Raw genomic sequence first — 20372 nt, forward strand, 5'->3', positions numbered from 1 at the left:
AGGCAGCATCCGTAGAAAGGAATAAAGGGTTGATGTTTTAGGCAGAGACTCTTCATCAGGACTGGATTCCTGCTGTTGTCTGACCTGCTGAGTTCCTCCAGCATTTTGTGTGTGTAGCTACTTAGGCAGATTTTAATGTTAGCGTAGCCTGGACTTTTGTGAGTAAGTGAGTGGTTTCATGTTAAATAGTAGTTTTGTTTTATTGTTAAATCATCTTCATTTGCAGTGGTAAGTAGTTAATAAAAAGTGGTAAGCTAGTAGTTTGCCAGTAGCTGACTTAGTAACTAGATACAACTTCCTAATTGAAGTAACTGGCAACAGATTTGGAAATTATGGCTTCTGAAATATACATTAAATATATAGGTTCTGCTAAAGCATGATGTTTTGTGCAGTGCAGTTATTATGAAGACATGATGAATCAGTGTATGCAGGAATCCAGTTTTATAATCTATGGAATACATTTAAACAGGTGCGGCATGTAAGATGACGTTTAGCAGTTGCAGCATGTGGGAGCTGATGGAAAATATTTTTAGACCACATTTTCAGTGGATGTCCACAACTTAGCTGATGAGTTAGCATCTGAGATATGGTATCAAAGAGTGAGAGATTTAATAAATAATAATAATAAATACTTTATTGATTTGGGATGGGAAGTTCTTTTATTACAGCAGCAACATTTAAAAACACACTTAATGTGCTGACTTAACTAATAATAACATAGTCATAGACATAGAATAGGACAGCACAGTACAGGCCCTTCAGCCCACGTTGTTGTGCCGACCCTCAAACCCTGCCTCCCATGTAACCCCCCACCTTAAGTTCCTCCATATACCTGTCAAGTAGTCTCTTAAACTTCACTAGTGTATCTGCCTCCACCACTGACTCAGGCAGTATATTCCACGCACCAACCACTCTCTGAGTAAAAAATTTCCTCTAATATCCCCGTTGAACTTCCCACCCCTTACCTTAAAGCCATGTATTGAGCAGTGGTGCCCTGGGGAAGAGGCGCTGGCTATCCACTCTATCTATTCCTCTTAATATCTTTTATACCTCTATCATGTCTCCTCTCATCCTCCTTCTCTCCAAAGAGTAAAGCCCTAGCTCCCTTAATCTCTGATCATAATCTATACTCTAAACCAGGCAGCATCCTGGTAAATCTCCTCTGTACCCTTTCCAATGCTTCCACATCCTTCCTATAGTGAGGCGACCAGAACTGGACACAGTACTCCAAGTGTGGCCTAACCAGAGTTTCATAGAGCTGCATCGTTACCTCGGGACTCTTAAACTCTATCCCTCGACTTATGAAATCTAACACCCCATAAGCTTTCTCAACTGCCCTATCTACCTGTGAGGCAACTTTCAGGGATCTGTGGACATGTATCCCCAGAACCCTCTGCTCCTCCACACTGCCAGGTATCCTGCCATTTACTTTGTACTCTGCCTTGGAGTTTGTCCTTCCAAAGTGTACCACCTCACACTTCTCCGGGTTGAACTCCATCTGCCACTTCTCAGCCCACTTCTGCATCCTATCAATGTCTCTCTGCAATCTTTGACAATCTTCTACACTATCTACAACACCACCAACCTTTGTGTCACCTGCAAACTTGCCAACCCATCCTTTTACCCCCACATCCAGGTCATTAATAAAAATCACAAAAAGTAGAAGTCCCAGAACTGATCCTAGTCACCACTAGTCACAACCCTCCAATCCGAATGTACTCCCTCCACCACGACCCTCTGCCTTCTGCAAGCAAGCCAATTCTGAATCCACCTGGCCAAACTTCTCTGGATCCCATGCCTTCTGACTTTCTGAAAAAGCCTACCGTGTGGAACCTTATCAAATGCCTTACGAAAATCTATATAGATCACATCCACTGCATTATCCTCATCTATATGCCTGGTTACCTCCTCAAAGAACTCTATCAGGCTTGTTAGACACGATCTGCCCTTCACAAAGCTATGCTGACTGTCCCTGATCAGACCATGATTCTCTAAATGCCCATAGATCCTATCTATAAGAATATTTTCCAGCAGCTTTCCCACCACAGACGTAAGGCTCACTGGTCTATAATTACCCGGACTATCCCTACTACCTGTTTTGAACAAGGGAACACCATTTGCCTACCTCCAATCCTCCGGTACCATTCCCATGGACAACAAGGACGTAAAGATCCTAGCCAGAGGCTCATCAATCTCTTCTCTCACCTCGTGGAGCAGCCTGGGGAATATTCCATCAGGCCCTGGGGCCTTATCTATCCTAATGTATTTTAACAACTCCAACACCTCCTCTCCCTTAATATCAACATGCTCCAGAACATCAACCTCACTCAAATTGTCCTCACCGTCATCAAGTTCCCTCTCATTGGTGAATACCGAAGAGAAGTATTCATTGAGGACCTCACCCACTTCCACAGCCTCCAGGCACATCTTCCCGCCTTTATCTGTAATCGGTCCTCCCTTCACTCCTGTCATCCTTTTGTTCTTCACACAATTGAAGAATGCCTTGGGGTTTTCCTTTACTCTACTCGTCAAGGCCTTCTCATGCCCCCTTCTTGCTCTTCTCAGCCCCTTCTTAAGCTCCTTTCTTGCTTCCCTATATTCCTCAATAGACTCATCTGATCCTTGCTTCCTAAACCTCATGTATGCTGCCTTCTTCCACCTGACTGGATTCTCCACCTCACTTGTCACCCTTGGTTCCTTCACCCTACCATTCTTTATCTTCCTCACCGGGACAAATTTATCCCTAACATCCTGCAAGAGATCCCTAAACAGTGACCACATGTCCATAGTACATTTCCCTGCAAAAACATCATCCCAATTCACGTACAGAGTGATAGTATACACAATAAGATTTGAACAATTTGTTCCAGGAAATAGTCATACCTTTTAAATTCATTAATTATATCCTGATAGAGATGGGCAAGTGTGCCGACCATTGAACCAAATACAGAGAGCGAGAATGCTGTTTAGATGTTTGGATAGGCTCATGTGTGTAAGGAAGCTGGAAGGATATTGACATTGTGTAGGTAGGAGGGATTAGTATTTGGATGTTTTTGATTTGTTTTTTAGCTGGTTCGGCACAACATTGTGGGCCAGATGACCTGATCCTGTGTTGTGCTGCTCTGTGTTGGAAAGCATTGTAAGGAAAATGGAAGTTGAAAATGAGTAACCGAGTGAGAGACATTCGGTCAGGATAAACATTTGGCTGTATGCTGTACTGAAGTAAAAAAAATTTCTTCACATGGGTGTTGGGGCATGAGTGGTAAATGTTTGCAATCTTGATCAAGATAATCAGTAATTTGTTCAAGAGCCCGTATCAGTAAATGTTTGGGTATGTAGGAATAGTGTAGAAATTGTCATAATCTCATTGATTCATGGAATAGGCAGAAAGCGATTAATGACAAACTTGTGTGATTTCTCATGTTCCTTCATTTTGTGATATTTTTGTTTCATTATAGGTTTATGATGCCGCAGTTAGATGGTTAAAATATGATGAACTCAATCGGCAGCAATATATGGTTGATATTCTGGCTAAAGTCAGATTTCCACTAATCTCTAAGAACTTCTTAAGTAAAACTGTTCAAGCAGAATCACTCATTCAGGACAATCCAGAGTGTCTTAAAATGGTTATCAGTAAGTATGTTTGTGCCTCCTTGAATCATTGCCATATTTATTTGGAGTAGAAAAGGTTTGATTACTTAAACACAGTTAGCTAAGTAGATTGTAGTGTTGAGTACATATATCACACTAATCTTTTCAATGAAGGTTTCCTGGGCTTTGGTCTGAAGACTTGCAATCATATGCATGATCTCAGATTTAAATATCCTAATTGACTTAGGATTCTATAAAATTCTGTAGACACGTTTGGTAATTATTGATCTCAAAATGAAACCAAAAATACGCTCATGTTATAGCAACAATGGAAGATAGTTGTCTGATTGATGTCATAGTCAGGTTCCTGCTGAGTCATTTATGTTAGCCCAACACTGATCCCATTTTTATTCTTGCCATTTTCCCTTTAACTCTGCCTGGATTTTATCTGTAATATACACACTGGGGGCCATTTACAGTGGTCATTTGACGTACCAGCTCACCTGTGTTTGGGATGCGGAAAGAAACTGGAGTACCCAGATGAAACGCAGCTGTTTCATAGGGAGAACATGCAAACTCCACACACAACAGTTGAGCTCGCTTTTGAACTTGTGTCACTAGATCTGTGAGGAAGTAGCTCTGCTGGTTCTGTTACAGTAGCATCCCTTTATTATGTTAGAAATCACATCAGTTAAAGATTGGAGTATTAATTGGTCTTAATGTCAAATTATAATTAATGAGTGAAAATATGCTCCAATAAATTTAATCACAAACAAGAAAATATCTGCAGATGCTGGAAATCTGAGCAACACATTTAAAATGTTGGAGGAACTCAGTAGGCCAGGCAGCATCTATGGGGAAAAAAAAGTAGAGTCAACGTTTTGGGCTAAAGCATCGACTATACTTTTTTCCATAGATGCCGCATGGCTTGCTGAGTTCCTCCAGCATTTTGTGAGTATTGCTCCAATAAATTGAAGTGTTTAGTTTGAATCCTTTGTATTTCTTTAGAAATTGTGTATCTTTAAAGCACTGACTTTTTACCTGTGAGAAATTACTTTGAATTGAATCTAAATGAAATGATGAGTATTGTTGAATGAAATAAGATAGTCTCAACCCAGTAAATAAAGCCCTCGGATCATATCTGGATATGATCTTCATGTTGAGGCACTGCAAAGTACCTATTTTTTTTTCTTTCCACATTGTCACTAAGTACATTTATTACATGCAGTGAGAATGGTGGAAAATGCAGTCTGGCATTGCTTTTGCTGGTTGATGTAAGATTTTACTCTATCTTCGAGGTTCTCAACATTTTTTTTGCCATAAACCAATATCATTAAGCAAGGGGTTCATGGACCAGCAGTTGGGAATCTCTGCTCTATCTGATCTATGCTGGCACTGGGCTGCACAAGTAGAATGACAGTTAACACTTCCAGAAGGACAGCAAAAAAGATTGGTTAAGACAAATGTAGGTCCCCTACAGACAGAAACAGGTGAATTGATTATGGGGAGCAAGGACATGGCAGACCAGTTGAATAACTACTTTGGTTCTGTCTTCACTAAGGAGGATATAAATAAGCTTCCGGAAATAGTAGGGGACCGAGGGTCCAGTGAGATGGAGGAACTGAGGGAAATACATGTTAGTAGGGAAGTGGTGTTAGGTAAATTGAAGGGATTAAAGGCAGATAAATCCCCAGGGCCAGATGGTCTGCATCCCAGAGTGCTTAAGGAAGTAGTCCAAGAAATAGTGGATGCATCAGTGATAATTTTTCAAAACTCTTTAGATTCTGGACTAGTTCCTGAGGATTGGAGGGTGGCTAATGTAACCTCGCTTTTTAAAAAAGGAGGGAGAGAGAAACCGGGGAATTACAGACTGGTTAGCCTAACATCAGTGGTGGGGAAAATGCTAGAGTCAGTTATCAAAGATGTAATAACAGCACATTTGGAAAGCAGTGAAATTATCGGACAAAGTCAGCATGGATTTGTGAAAGGAAAATCATGTCTGACGAATCTCATAGAATTTTTTGAGGATGTAACTAGTAGAGTGGATAGGAGAGAACCAGTGGATGTGGTATATTTGGATATTCAAAAGGCTTTTGACAAGGTCCCACACAGGAGATTAGTGTGCAAACTTAAAGCACACGGTATTGGGGGTAAGGTATTGATGTGGATACAGAATTGGTTGGCAGACAGGAAGCAAAGAATGGGAATAAACGGGACCTTTTCAGAATGACAAGGCTCAGTGCTGGGACCCCAGTTGTTTACAATATATATTAATGACTTAGATGAGGGAATTAAATGCAGCATCTCCAAGTTTGCGGATGACACGAAGCTGGGCGGCAGTGTTAGCTGTGAGGAGGATGCTAAGAGGATGCAGGGTGACTTGGATAGTTAGGTGAGTGGGCAAATTCATGGCAGATGCAATTTAATGTAGATAAATGTGAGGTTATCCACTTTGGTGGCAAAAACAGGAAAACAGATTATTATCTGAATGGTGGCCGATTAGGAAAAGGGGAGGTGCAACGAGACCTGGGTGTCATTATACACCAGTCATTGAAAGTGGGCATGCAGGTACAGCAGGTGGTGAAAAAGGCGAATGGTATGCTGGCATTCATAGCGAGAGGATTCGAGTACAGGAGCAGGGAGGTACTACTGCAGTTGTACAAGGCCTTGGTGAGACCACACCTGGAGTATTGTGTGCAGTTTTGGTCCCCTAATCTGAGGAAAGACATCCTTGCCATAGAGGGAGTACAAAGAAGGTTCACCAGATTGATTCCTGGGATGGCAGGACTTTCATATGATGAAAGACTGGATCGGCTAGGCTTATACTCGTTGGAATTTAGAAGATTGAAGGAGGATCTTATTGAAACGTACAAAATCCTAAAGGGATTGGACAGGCTAGATGCAGGAAGATTGTTCCCGAAGTTGGGGAAGTCCAGAACGAGGGGTCACAGTTTGAGGATAAAGGGGAAGCCTTTTAGGACCGAGATGAGGAAAAACTTTTTCACACAGAGAGTGGTGAGTCTGTGGAATTCTCTGCCACAGGAAACAGTTGAGGTCAGTTCATTGGCTATATTTAAGAGGGAGTTAGATATGGCCCTTGTGGCTAAAGGGATCAGGGGGTATGGAGGGAAGGCTGGTACAGGGTTCTGAGTTGGATGATCAGCCATGATCATACTGAATGGCGGTGCAGGCTCGAAGGGCCGAATGGCCTACTCCTGCACCTATTTTCTATGTTTCTATCTTAACTCTGAGGATTTAAACATCCTTTTCTGTGTCTAAACTTCAAGGAAGTTATTCATTACCTTCTTCAGGTGGCATGCGCTATCATCTTTTGTCTCCAGAGGATCGAGAGGAGCTGGGAGAAAGTACACGGCCAAGACAAAAGAAGCATGATTATCGCATTGCATTGTTTGGTGGATCTCAGCCCCAGTCATGTCGTTATTTTAACCCCAAGGTAAAGGTTTGGTGAGGAGGCTGTAATTAATCACGTGGAATATTCAACTTTCACGTAGAACTTACATAATTTTGCATTCACATTGTAGATACAGACAGGTCAATAAACCCAGCCCTCTCTTATTAATGAACATAGAATGTTGGAAATTGCAGGTGAGACCACATCCATATAACAAAACCAAAATATTTCTGATAGATGATTCTTCATCAGAATAGTCAACACTGATGTTAAACAGACATTATGGTGTGAGATACCTGTTCCTGTGCTATACTGTTCTGTTCAATTATGTGTTATCCCTTGTTCTGACCAATGATTAAACCTCAATCAAGATTGTAAAACCACTTCTGCTGCCATCACTACATTGTTGCTATGGATGCTAGCATTATCATGAAAGGCTGAGTAATCAATTTCAATTTCAATCCCATTCTTATGTCTTCTCCTCGTACCCTTTCATGCACTGACTTATCATGAATCTATCAACTTCTACTTTAAATACACCCAGTGACCTGAACTCCACAGCCACCTGCAGCAATGAATTTCACAGATTCACTGCCCTCTGCCAAAAGAAATTCCTCCTCATCTCTGTTCTAAATGGATATCCCCCTATTCTGAGGTTGTGTCCTCTGGTCCCAGACTCCCACACTATAGGAAACATTCCTTCCAAATCCACTCTTATCTAGGCATTTCAACATTCAATAGGTTTCAATGAGAATCCCCCCTCATCGTTTTGAATTCCACTGAGTACAGGTCCAGAGGTATCAAACACTCAAATGATAAGTCTTTCATTTCTGGAACCATTTTTATGAACCTCCTTAGAAGCCTCTCCAATTTCAGCATATGCTTTCTTAGGTAATGGGCCCAAAACTGTTCACAGTACTCCAAGTGAGACCTCACAAGTGCTTATAAAGCCTCAACATGAGATCCTTGCTTTTATATTTTTTACTTATACTTTATTGTCGCCAAACAATTGGTACTAGAACGTACAATCATCACAGCGATATTTGATTCTGCGCTTCCCACTCCCTGGACTACAAATATTAAAAATAGTTAAAATTAGTAAATATTAAAAAATTAAATTATAAATCATAAATTGAAAAATGGGAAGTAAGGTAGTGCAAAAAAAAAACCGAGAGGCAGGTCCGGATATTTGGAAGGTACGGTCCAGATCCGGGTCAGGATCCGTTCAGCAGTCTTATCACAGTTGGAAAGAAGCTGTTCCCAAATCTGGCCATACGAGTCTTCAAGCTCCTGAGCCTTCTCCCAGAGGGAAGAGGGATGAAAAGTGTGTTGGCTGGGTGGGTCGTGTCCTTGATTATCCTGGCAGCACTGCTCCAACAGCGTGCGATGTAAAGTGAGTCCACGGACGGAAGATTGGTTTGTGTGATGTGCTGTGCCGTGTTCACGATCTTCTACAGCTTCTTTCGGTCTTGAACAGGACAACTCCCATACCAGGTTGTGATGCACCCTAGAAGAATGCTTTCTACGATGCATCTATAAAAATTAGTGAGGGTTTCAGGGGACAGGCTAAATTTCTTTAGTTTTCTCAGGAAGTAAAGGCACTGGTGGGCCTTGTTGGCAGTGAACTCCACTTGGTTGGACCAAGTCAGGTCATTTGTGATATTGACCCCGAGGAACTTAAAGCTTTTGACCTGTTCCACTTGCGCACCACCGATGTAAATTGGGTTGTGCGGTCCGCTACGCCTTCTGAAGTCAACAATCAATTCCTTCGCCTTGCTGACGTTGAGGGATAGGTTATTGTCTTTGCACCATGCCACCAGGTTCTTAATTTCCTCTCTGTACTCAAACTCATCATTGCCCGAGATACGGCCTACAATTGTTGTGTCATCAGCAAACTTATATATTGAGTTTGACGGAAATTTGGCTACACAATCATGGGTGTACAGTGAGTACAGCAGGGGGCTGAGTACACAGCCTTGTGGGGCACCGGTGCTCAGAGTGATTGTAGAGGAGAGCTTGTTCCCTATTTTTACAGCCTGGGTCCTGTCTGTGAGGAAGTTGAAGATCCAGCTGCAGGTCTGAGTGCTAAGGCCCAGGTTCTGGAGCTTAGGAATCAGTTTATTTGGAATGATGGTGTTAGGGGCAGAGCTGTAGTCAATGAAAAGGAGCCTTACGTATGTGTCTTTATTCTCCAGGTGTTCTAAGGAGGAATGTAGGGCCAGAGAGATGGCACCTGCCATTGACCTGTTGCTCCGGTACGCGAATTGCAAAGAGTCGAGGTTGACCGGTAGGCTGTGGTTGATGTGTGCCGTAACCAATCTCTCAAAGCACTTCATAGCAATTGATGTCAGAGCCACAGGTCGATAGTCATTCAGGCTTGCCACCTTGCTCTTCTTCGGCACTGGGATTATCGTTGCCCTCTTCTTAAAACACGAGGGGATCTTAGACTGAAGCAAGGAGCAGCTGAAGATGTCAGCAAACACTCCAGCTAGCTCGCTTGCACAGGTGAGAACCCGTCCTGGGACGCCATCTGGGCCCGTCACCTTCCTTGGATTTATTTTCAGGAAGGCCCTTCTAATGTCCCCCTCGGTGACAATGAATCTCGATGCCACCAGGTACGGTTCATCCGGAGGGGGCGGGATGCTCCTGTTCGAATCTTGCGCAGAATAAGTTAAGTTCGTCAGGAAGAGAAGTGCCACAGTTATTGATATTCCCAGCCTTTTCTTTGCGCCCAGTGATCTCATTTAGACCCTGCCATAGTCTACTAGCATCCCTCTGGTTAGCCTGGGCTTCCAGCTTGGCTTGATATTGCCTCTTGGCGCCCTTAATGGCTTTCCGGAGTTCACGCCTGGCTTCCGTGTAGCAACTGGTATCCCCGGACCTAAAAGTCACAGCTCTAGCCTTTAAAAGGGATCTGACCTCATAATTCATCCAAGGTTTCCGGTTAGGGAATACCCGGATTGTCTTGCGAGACAAAGTCTATTATATTATTATTACATTCTAGTTCTCTCAAAAATGAATACTAACATTGCATTTGCCTTCCTTATCACTGACTCAATCACCAAGTTAACTTTGAGGGAATCTTGCACAAGAACTCTCAAGTCCCTTTGCACTATGGATTTTTTGAATTTTCTGCCCATTTAGAAAATAGTTTTTGCTTGTGTTCCTTCTACCAAAGTGCATGACCATATACTTCTGAGCACTGTATTCTATCTGCCACTTCTTCTAATCCAAGTCCTTCTGCAGCCCCTGTGCTTCCTCAGCTCTCCCTGCCCCTCCACCTATCTTCGTGTCATCCGCAAACTTGGCCAATAACCTATCAATTCCATCATCCAATTCATTGACATACAAAGGAGTGAAATAAAAAGAAGCAATTCTAACACTGACTCTTGCAGAACACCACTAATCACTGGCAGCCAGTCAGAAAAGGTTGCCTTTATTCCCACTCTTTGCCTCCTGCCAATCAGCCAGTGCTTTATCCGTACTAGCGTCTTTCCTGTAATACCAAGGACTCATATCTTGCTAAGCAGCCTCATGTGTAGCACCTTGTCAAAGACCTTCTGAAAATCCAAGTACACAACATCCACCAATTCTCCTCCTTTTCCTCCTTTATGACTTTGTTAGTTGCTTTCTGTTGGTTTTTAAAAGCTTCCCAATCCTCAAACTTTCCACTAACTTTTGCTCTATTATATGCCCTCTCTTTGGCTTCTCTTGTCAGCTGAGGTTGTGTCATCCTGTCTTTAGAATATTTCTTCATCTCTAGGATGCATCTGTCCTGTGCTTTCTGAATTGCTCCCAGACACTCCAGCCATTGCTCCTCTGCCGTCATTGCGGCTAGTGTTCCCTTCCAATAAGTTTTTGCCAGCTCCTCTCTTGTGTTTCTATAATTCCCTTTACTGCACTGTCATGCTGATATATTTGACTTTAGCTTCTCCCTCTCAAATTGCAGTGTGAATTCTATCATATTATGATCACTGTCTCTGAAGGGTTCCTTTACCTTAAGCTGCCGAATAAAATTCAGTTCATTGCATGACACCTAATCTAGAACTAGCTAATCCCCTGGTAGGCTCAACCATGAGCTGCTCTAAAAAGCCATTACATAGGGTTTCTAAAATTTCTCTTTCTTGGGTCCAAAGTCAGCACCAACGTGATTTTTCCCAGTCTACCTATTGTAATTTGTAGCCCACATCATGGCTACTGTTCGGAGGCCTGTATGTAACTCCCATTAAGGTCTTTTTACCCTTAACTCTAACCATAATGATTCTGCATCTTCTGGTCCTATCTCACCTCTCTCTAAAGATTTGATTTCATTTTTTACCAACAAAGCCACTCTACCTTCTCTACCTACCTGTCTCTGCTTTTGATGCAATGTGTATGTTAAGCTCCCAAATATGATCTTCTAGCCACACCTCTGTGATGTTCACAATATCATACATACCAATCTCTATCTGTACTACAAGATCATCCACCTGATTTTGTATACTGCATGCATTCAAATATAACACATTCAGTCATGTATTTGTCACTCTTTTCAATTTTATCTCTGTTACACTGCAACTCATCCCACTGACTGCAATTTTGCCGTCATCTGCCTGTCCTTGCTGACAGTCTCGCTGCACACTGCCTCTGCTTGTGTACCAACTGCCCCATCCTCAGCCCCGTCAGTCATTTCCCTTCCCCCTGTTTAAACCCTCCCCAAAAGTTCCGGCAAACATGCCCACAAGGATATCAGTCCCCCTTGAGTTCAGGTATAGCCCATCCCTTTTGAACAGGTTATACTTTCCCCAGAAGAGATCCCAGTGATCCAGAAATCTGAAGCCTTGCCAGCTGCACCAGTTCCTCAGCCACGCATTTAGAAACATCGAAACTTAGAAAACCTACAGTACAATACAGGCCCTTCAGCCCACAAAGCTGTGCCGAACCTGACCTGACCTTAGAAATTGCCTAGGGTTACCCATAGCCCTCTATTTTTCTGAGCTCCACATACCTGTCCAGGAGTCTATTAAAAGACCCTATTGTATCTTCCTCCACCACTGTCGCCAGCAGCCCATTCCACGCACTCACCGCTCTCTGCGTGGGAAAAAACAACAACAACTTAACCCTGACATCTCCTCTCTACCTACTTCCAAGCACCTTGTGCTAGCCATTTCAGCCCTGGGAAAAAGCCCATCCACACAATCAATGCCTCTCATCATCTTGTACACCTCTGTCAGCTCACCTCTCGTCCTCCGTCGCTCGAAAGAAAAAAGGCCAAGTTTATCTGCCAAATCATCCTATTCTTACTCTCACTGGCATGTGGCACAGGCAGCAAGCCAGAAATGACTACCCTGTAGATCCTGCTTTTCACCTTTCTACCCAGCTCCCTAAATTCTCTCTAAAGGACCTCCTCACTTTTTCTACCTGTGTCATTGGTGCCGATATGTACCAAGACTTCTGGCTGCTCACCTTCCCCCTTTAGAATACCGTGGACCCCATCACTGACCCTGGCACTTGAGAGGCAACATTCCACCCAGGAGCCTCTATTGTGTCCACAGAATCTTGTGTTTACTTCTCTAACTGTGAAATCTCCCGTTACTACTGCAGTCCTCTTCTCCTACCTTCCCTACTGAGCCACAGCACCAGAGTCAGTACCAGAGCTGTGGTTTCCCCTGGTATGCCCCCCACCCGCCCCCCCACCAAACAGTATCCAAAGCTATATACTTACTATTGAGGGGAATGGCCACTCTGCACGAGTTGGCCATTTCCTTTCCCTCTCCTGACATTCACCTTGGTACCTGCCTCCTGCAGCTTGGGGGTGACCACCTCCCGTAGTCCTATCTATTGCCTCTTCAGTTTCCCATATGACTTGAAGGTCATCAATCTGCAGCTCCAGTTCCTTAACACATTCTCGGAGGAGCTGCAGCTCAATGTACCTGGTAAAGGTATCTGTTAGTCTTGCGAGACCATGGATCTGCACCTGGAAAGTCTTCACTGTCCAGGGCGCAGGCCTGGGCGAGATTGTATGGAAGACCAGCAATTGCCCATGCTGCAAGTCTCCCCTCTCCACGCCACGCTGGTACAGATGTACTTACCTGGGAGACTGGAGGTCCCCAGAATTCCCACATCTCACACAAAGAACACAATACAAACTCTGGACCCATTCTCACTGCTCTAACTATGCACTAACAGATGAGAAATGAAGAAGAAATTTGCCAGATGCATACCTTCTTCAAGCTTGATGAGCCAAAGTCCCACACTCCTAACAGCGGTCCTCTTCAACAATGGCCTCTCTGTTTGTCCTGCCCTATTTTTTTTTTGCCCTCGGTAATGAATCGCTAGTTCCCAGGATTATTCCTATTACTTTTCTTGAACAGAGAAATAGCATTTGCACTCCTCTGGTACTATTCCTGTGGTCCAAGAGAATGTAAATACATTTGTCAACGGCCCAGCAATCTCTTCCCTCACTTCCTGTTGTAACCTCATGTATATCTTGTCAGGCTATGGTGATTTATCTATCCTAATACAGTGTATTGCAGTTAATTGGGACACATTGGGACCAGTACATTTTGGCCCTTAAGACATGGGAGCAGGATTAGGCCATTTGGCCCATTCAGTCTTCTCTGCCATTCATTCATGGCTGATCCTTTATTTCGCTTCTCAGTCCCAGTCCCCGGCCTTCTCCCTGTAACCTTTGATGCCATGTCCACTCAAGAACCTATCAAACTCTGCTTTAAATATGCCCAATGACCTGGCCTCCACAGCTGCCTGTAGTAATAAATTCCACAAATTCACCACCCTCTGGCTAAAGAAATTTCTTCATATCTGTTTCAAATGGACACCCCACTATCCTGAAGCTGTGTCCTCGTTCAACACTCCCCCGCTGTAGAAAACATACTTTCCACATCTATTCTGTCTAGGCCTTTCAATATTCAAAAGGTTTCAATGAAATCCCCACTCATTCTTCTAAATTCCAGCGAATATAGACCCAGAGCTATCAATGTTCCTCGTATTATAACCTTTTCATTCCTGGAATCATCCCTATGAAGCTCCTCTGAACCATCTACAATGCCAACACACTTTTTCTAAGATGAGGAACCCAAAACTCTTCCCAATACCTGAGGTGAGGCATCACCAATGTCTTATAAAGCCTCAGCATCACGTCCCTGCTCTTGTATTCTAGACCTCTTGAAATGAATGCTAACATTGCATTTGTCTTCCTCACCACTGACTCTACCTGGAAGTTAAACTTGAGGGTGTTCTGCACAAGGACTCCCAATTCTCTTTGCATCTCAGATTTTTTGATTTTCTCCCCATTTAGAAAATAGTCTGCACAGTTTTTGTACTACCAAAGTGCATGACCATGCATTTTCCAACGTTGTATTTCATTTGCCACTTTCTTGCCCATTCTCCTAATCTGTCTTAAGTCCTTCTGCAGCCTTCCTGTTTCCTCGATACTACCTGCCCCTCCACCAAAATTTGTATCATCTACAAACTTGGCAATAAGCCATCTATTCCGTCACCTCTAAATCATTGATATACAGCATAAAAAGAAGTGATCCCAACACCGACCCCTGTGGTACACCATTAGTCACTGGCAGCCAACCAGAAAAGAATCCTTTTATTCCCACTCGCTGCCTCCTACCAATCAGCCAATGCTCTAAGCATGCCAGTAACTTTCCAGTAATACCATGGGCTCTAAACTTGGTAAGCAGCTTGTCAAAGACCTTCTGAAAATCCAAATGTACAACATCCACCGCATCCCCTTAATCTATCCTACATGTAATCTCCTCGAAGAATTCCAACAGGTTCATCAGACAAGATTTTCCTATACGGAAACCATGCTGGCTTTGTCCTATCTTGTCCTGTGTCACCAAGTACTCCATCACCTCATCCTTAGCAACTTACTGCAACATCTTCCCAACCACTGAGGTCAGTCTAACTGGTTTATAATTTCCTTTCTGCTGCTTTCCTCCTTTCTTAGAGAGAGTGATATTTACAATTTTCCAGTCCTCGGGATCCATGCCAGAGTCCAATGACTTTTGAAAGATGATTACTAATGTCTGAACAATCTCTACTGCTATCTCTTTCAGAACCCTGGGATGCAGTTCATCTGGTCTGGGTGATTTATGCACCTTTAGGTCTTTCAGCTTTTTGAGCACCTTCTCCCTTGTAATACTAACTGCAGTCACTTCTCTTCCCTCACACCCTTCAACATCTGGTGCACTGCTGGTGTCTTTCACAGTGAAGACTGATGCAAAATATTCATTTAGTTCATCTGCCTTCTCCTTGTCCACTGTCTTTATTTCTCTGGCCCCTTTTTCTAGCGGTGTTGGGTCTCCTAGGACTCCAACATCTGGCAGAAGAACACGCAACAGCCATTTACTACATTTGTTACTTTGAGAGAGGGGGAATAAATGGAAACTTAACAGAAGCTTACACAGAGCCATCACCGCTTTCAAGCCGAAGCCTCCTTTGAGCCAAAAGCTGACACTCCGACTCTCACCTCTGGCCTACTCCTAATAATGGCCACCCAGCTCATCCTGCTGTACTTTTAAAGAAGCATCGTCAATGTGCGAGAAACCTGATCACTGTGGCCTGCTCCTGCTGCTGATTGAGCTGTTGGAATGAGCCTGAATACCCGCAAAACTCTCCTTTTAAATGAACGTCGCTGACCTGCAAGAAACCTCATAGCTGTGGCCTGCTCCTGCCGCTTATTGGCCCACTTAAGTGGCTGCCCAGTTCACCAAAATTTCATGGAAGTGGTTAAAAGGGTATAAAAAAAAAGGCAAACTCATTTAACTGAGTAACAAATTACATATTTAAATAAAATACAGAACAAATTAGAGCACTACCAATACGACTACGGTACTATAAAACCATATTACCTCCTAATAGTTGTCGATGGTATGCTGCTGTGTTCTTCTGATTGACTGTAAATGAACAAAATCAGCGCAGCCACCTAGTGCAGGTAGTGGACTGTCTACATACAATGTTGTCGATGATTCCATCTTCCAAATCATCATTTTCATTGTAACGTTCAAGATGATTGTGCTACATTCTTCGTAGTTCCTAACTTGAAGTAGTGAAATTGTTTTATTTTCATTCCCAGCTGTTTCTGGCATCTCCAAGCCTCAGTGCTTTAAACCACAGTGAGCAAAACAGTTCTGAATGGTCTTATTGTTTATTTCCTGCCAACTATCAGTGACAAAAATCACTGGTTTTTGAACAAACACACGCAGCTGACACTTGTGTGGCCTCCTATACATCAGTGAGACCCAAGGCAGATTGGGGGACCGTTTCACCAAGCACCTATGCTCCATCTGCCAGGACCTCCCTGCGGCCACTCATTTTAACTCCACTTCACATTCCCATTCCCATTCCCATTCCAGCATGTTAGTCCATGGCCTCTTCTACTGTTGTGATGAGGCCACACTCAGGTTGGAGGAGCAGCACCTAAAATTCTTGTCTGGATAGCTTCCAATCTGAGGGCATGATCATCGATTTCTCGAACTTCCGGTAATGCACAACTGCTCCCTTCCCCATCACTATTCCCATGCCATTTCCCTCTCTCACCTTATCTCCTTATCTGCCTATCTCTTCCCTTTGGTGCTTCTCCTCCTTGTCTTTCTTCCATGGTTTTCTATCCTCTCCTGTCAAATTCCCCCTTCTCCAGCCCTCTATCTCTTTCACCAGTCAACTTCCCAGCTCTTTACTTCACCCCCCACCCCACCACTTTTCCAGGTTTCACTTAGCATCTTGTGGTTCTTCCTCCCCTCCCTCCACTTTCTTACTCTGACTTGCTTGGATTTCCACTGCAGATTTTCTCTTGTTTGCTTTTTAAAAACTATTTGCTCTAAGTTCGGTGTAGTGTCTAACGGCCACTCAAGTTAGCTAGAAACTATTTGACAACAGATTTCTGCCCCAATTAAGCGGCACTGTAACTCAAATACATGAACCTCCCCTCCCATCAACCTGTACCATAGCCCTCCACGCCCTTCCCATCCATGTACCTATCCAAATTTCTCTTAAATGTTGAAATACAACCCACACCCACCACTTCCACTGGCAGCTTGTTCCACACTCTTGCCACCCTCTGAGTGAAGACGTTCCCTCTCATGTTCCTGTTAATCATTCTACCTTTCATTGTTAACCTATGACCTCTAGTTCTAGTCTCACCTGATCTCAGTGGAACAAGCCTATTTGCATTTATTCTATCTACACCCCTTGTAATTTTGTATATCTCTATCAAATCTCCCCTTATTTTTCTACACTCCAGAGAATGAAGTCCTATCCTGTTTAACCTTTCCCTATAATTCGGGTCCACAAGTTCAACCTCCTTGTTAGATTTCTCTGCACTCTTTCAATCTTATTAACATCTTTCCTGTAGGTAGGTAGAGATCAAAACTGCACACAGTACTACAAATTAGGTCTCACCAATGTTTTATACAACTTCAATACAACATCCCATCTTCTGTACTCAGTACTTTGATTTATGAAGGCCATTGCTTCAAAAGCTTTCTTTACGACCCTATCTACCTGTGCCACTTTCAAGGAATTATGGGTCTGTATTCCCAGATCCCTCTGTTCTACCACAATCCTCAGTGCCCTACTGCTCACCTTTATGTCCTACCCTGGTTTGTCCTCTCAAAATGTAACACCTTACATTTGTTTGTTTTAAATTCCATCTCATGTTTTTCTGCCCATTGTTTTTCAGCTGTTCAGATCCCACTGCAAGCTTTAATGGCCTTCCTTGCTGTCCTGTATGCTGCCCACCCCCCCCTGAAAATCTTGGTGACATGCAAATTTGATGATCCAGTTTGTCAATTATCATCCAAATCATTGATATAGATGATAAATAACAACAGACCCAACACCAATCCCTGTAGCACACCATTAGTTACAGGCCTCCAGTCAGAGAGGCAGCTATAAAACAATGTCTCATCCAATTTACTACCTCATCTTGAATGCCAAGCAATTGAATCTTCTTGACCAACCTCACATGCAGGACCTTAATAACGGCCTTGCTAAAGTTCTTGTGTTCTTCCTGTTCTTCCTGGCTACCTTATAGTCATCAAGAGCCATATCTGATTTTTGCTTCCTAAACCTTAAATATACTTTCTTCATCCTCTTGATGAAATGTTTTACTTCTCTAAACTTCACCCTACCATCCTTTCTTGCAGGATTATACTTGGATGGATATTCGTTGTCCATTTGAGAAACGGCGAGATGCAGCCTGTGTCTTCTGGGACAACGTTGTTTATATCCTGGGTGGTTCACAGCTTTTTCCCATCAAACGGATGGACTGCTACAACGTAGTTAAGGACAGTTGGTATTCTAAGCTGGGTCCTCCAACACCTCGCGATAGTCTTGCTGCATGTGCTGCAGAAGGCAAGATTTATACATCTGGAGGCTCTGAAGTAGGTGAGTTAGCTGTCTCTTTATTTAATGCCACTTTTTATTTACACATTGTGCAACAATCTTTTCTATCCACTTCAACAGGATCCGCTGGTTAGAGGTCAAGGAAAGGTTCTCTCCAAATCATGCATCATACTGACTTAAGCATGCATCATTGCTTCACTATCACTGCCTGAAAATCTCTGCCTGACGTTGTCGGAATGTATTCTTACAGGCTATCATGCAGTTGTTTACTAGATGACAATCTGTTTGAGTGGTAAATGTGGACTGGATCAGATACAAATATGATTTTTTTTAAACTTCCCTAAAATTACTGTGGTTTATGATCTCATATCTGTAAATGTTTTTTTAAGGCTCTCACAGATCTATTGGTTAAAAAATCCAGGCTTGCTAAAAAAAATTTTGTATGTCTTCTATGTCTTGTTCAGTAACATCATTATGGCGTACAATTCCAAAAGACTATAAGGCGTTGGAGCAGAATTAGGCCAGTCAGCCCATCGGGTCTGCTCTACCATTTCCTCATGGTTGATCTATTATCCCTATCAAATCCATTCTCCTATTTTCTCCCTGTAACCTTTGAAGCCCTGATTTATCAATAACCTATTAACCTCTGCCTTAAATGTACCCAGTGACTTGGCATGCACAGCTGTCTGTGGCAATGAATTCCACAGATTCACCACCCTTTGGCTACAGAAAATTTTCCATGTCTCAGTTCTAAATAAACGTCCATCAATTCTGAGTTTGTGCCCTCTGGTCCTAGACTTCCCCCACCATAGGAAACAACTCACATCCACTTTATCCAGACCTTTCAATATTCGATAGGTTGCAATAAGGTTTCCACTTCTTCCCGCGCCCATTCACCAGTGAGTACAGGCCCAGAGCTGTCAAACGCTCCTTACATCATGTTAACTCTTTTATTCTGGGATCATTTTCATGAGCCTCCTCTGGACCCCCTCCATTACCAGCACATAAGTTCTTGGATAAGGGACCAAAACTGCTTGTAATACTTCAAGTGCAGTCTGACCAATGCCTTATCTAGCCTCAGCATTCTATCCTTGTTTTTGTATTCTAGGTCTCTTGAAATGAATGCCAACATTGCATTTGCCGCCATTACCACTGACTCCAACCTGCAAGTTAAACTTTAGGGAATTCTGCACAGGAGTCCCAAGTACCTTTGCACCTCTGATTTTTGAATTTTCTCCCTAATTGGGAAATAGTCCACACCTTTAATCCTTCTAGCAAAGTGCATGACCATACACTTCCGCACATTATTACTTCCAGGGACGTAATCGATGATCTCAGAGCTAGGGTGCTGAATCAGAGGGACGTGTGCCCTTTGTTTCACAGAATCCTTGTTAACCCTTTCTGTACCGGATGCAGCGATTCAGATCAATGGGTTTACTATACACCATCAGGATGGATCTGTTGTCTCTCAAAAGCAAAGGTGGAGGAGTATGCCTCATGATCAACTTCTCTTAGTGCACAAATATATCAGTGCTGTCCCAATTCTGCCCACCAGACCTGGAATATCTCTCAATTATGTGCTGTCCATTTTACCTACCATGTGAGATTTCCATGATCATTTTGGTAGCAGTATACATTCCAACTCAGGCCAATGTCAATCAGGCTTTAGATGATGTGAGCATCGGAATCAACATGCATGAAACGGCGCATCCTAATGCCTTCACCATCATTTTGGGGGATTTTAACCAGGCCAGTCTGAAAAAAATCACTAAACAATTACCATCAACAGATCACTTGCAATACTAGAAGAAACAACGCACTGAACCATTGTTACACCACCATGAAGAATGCCTACCATGCTACTCCACGCTCTCACTTCGGGAAGTCTGATCACTTGGCTGTACTTCTATTCCCTGAGACTGAAGACTCCAGCACCAGTAGTGAGGACCAAGAAGGTGTGGATAAGGGAAGCACAGGAGTGCTTGCAGGACTGCTTTGAATCAATGGTCTG

At 43.1% G+C, this 20372-nt stretch overlaps 1 protein-coding gene across 1 annotated transcript in view; it reads left to right on the top strand.

Moving 5' to 3' along the window:
* klhl7 (kelch-like family member 7) overlaps positions 1 to 20372 on the top strand; it is a 72706-nt gene that overhangs the window by 20989 nt on the left and 31345 nt on the right. Inside the window, exons 6-8 of the mRNA XM_063069407.1 lie at positions 3459 to 3633; positions 6903 to 7045; positions 18163 to 18403. Coding sequence (XP_062925477.1) covers positions 3459 to 3633; positions 6903 to 7045; positions 18163 to 18403 — 559 coding nt within the window. The remainder of the gene's footprint in view (positions 1 to 3458; positions 3634 to 6902; positions 7046 to 18162; positions 18404 to 20372) is intronic.

This window comes from Mobula hypostoma, chromosome 17 (assembly GCF_963921235.1).
Source record: "Mobula hypostoma chromosome 17, sMobHyp1.1, whole genome shotgun sequence".
In the NCBI taxonomy this organism is placed as follows: domain Eukaryota; kingdom Metazoa; phylum Chordata; class Chondrichthyes; order Myliobatiformes; family Myliobatidae; genus Mobula; species Mobula hypostoma.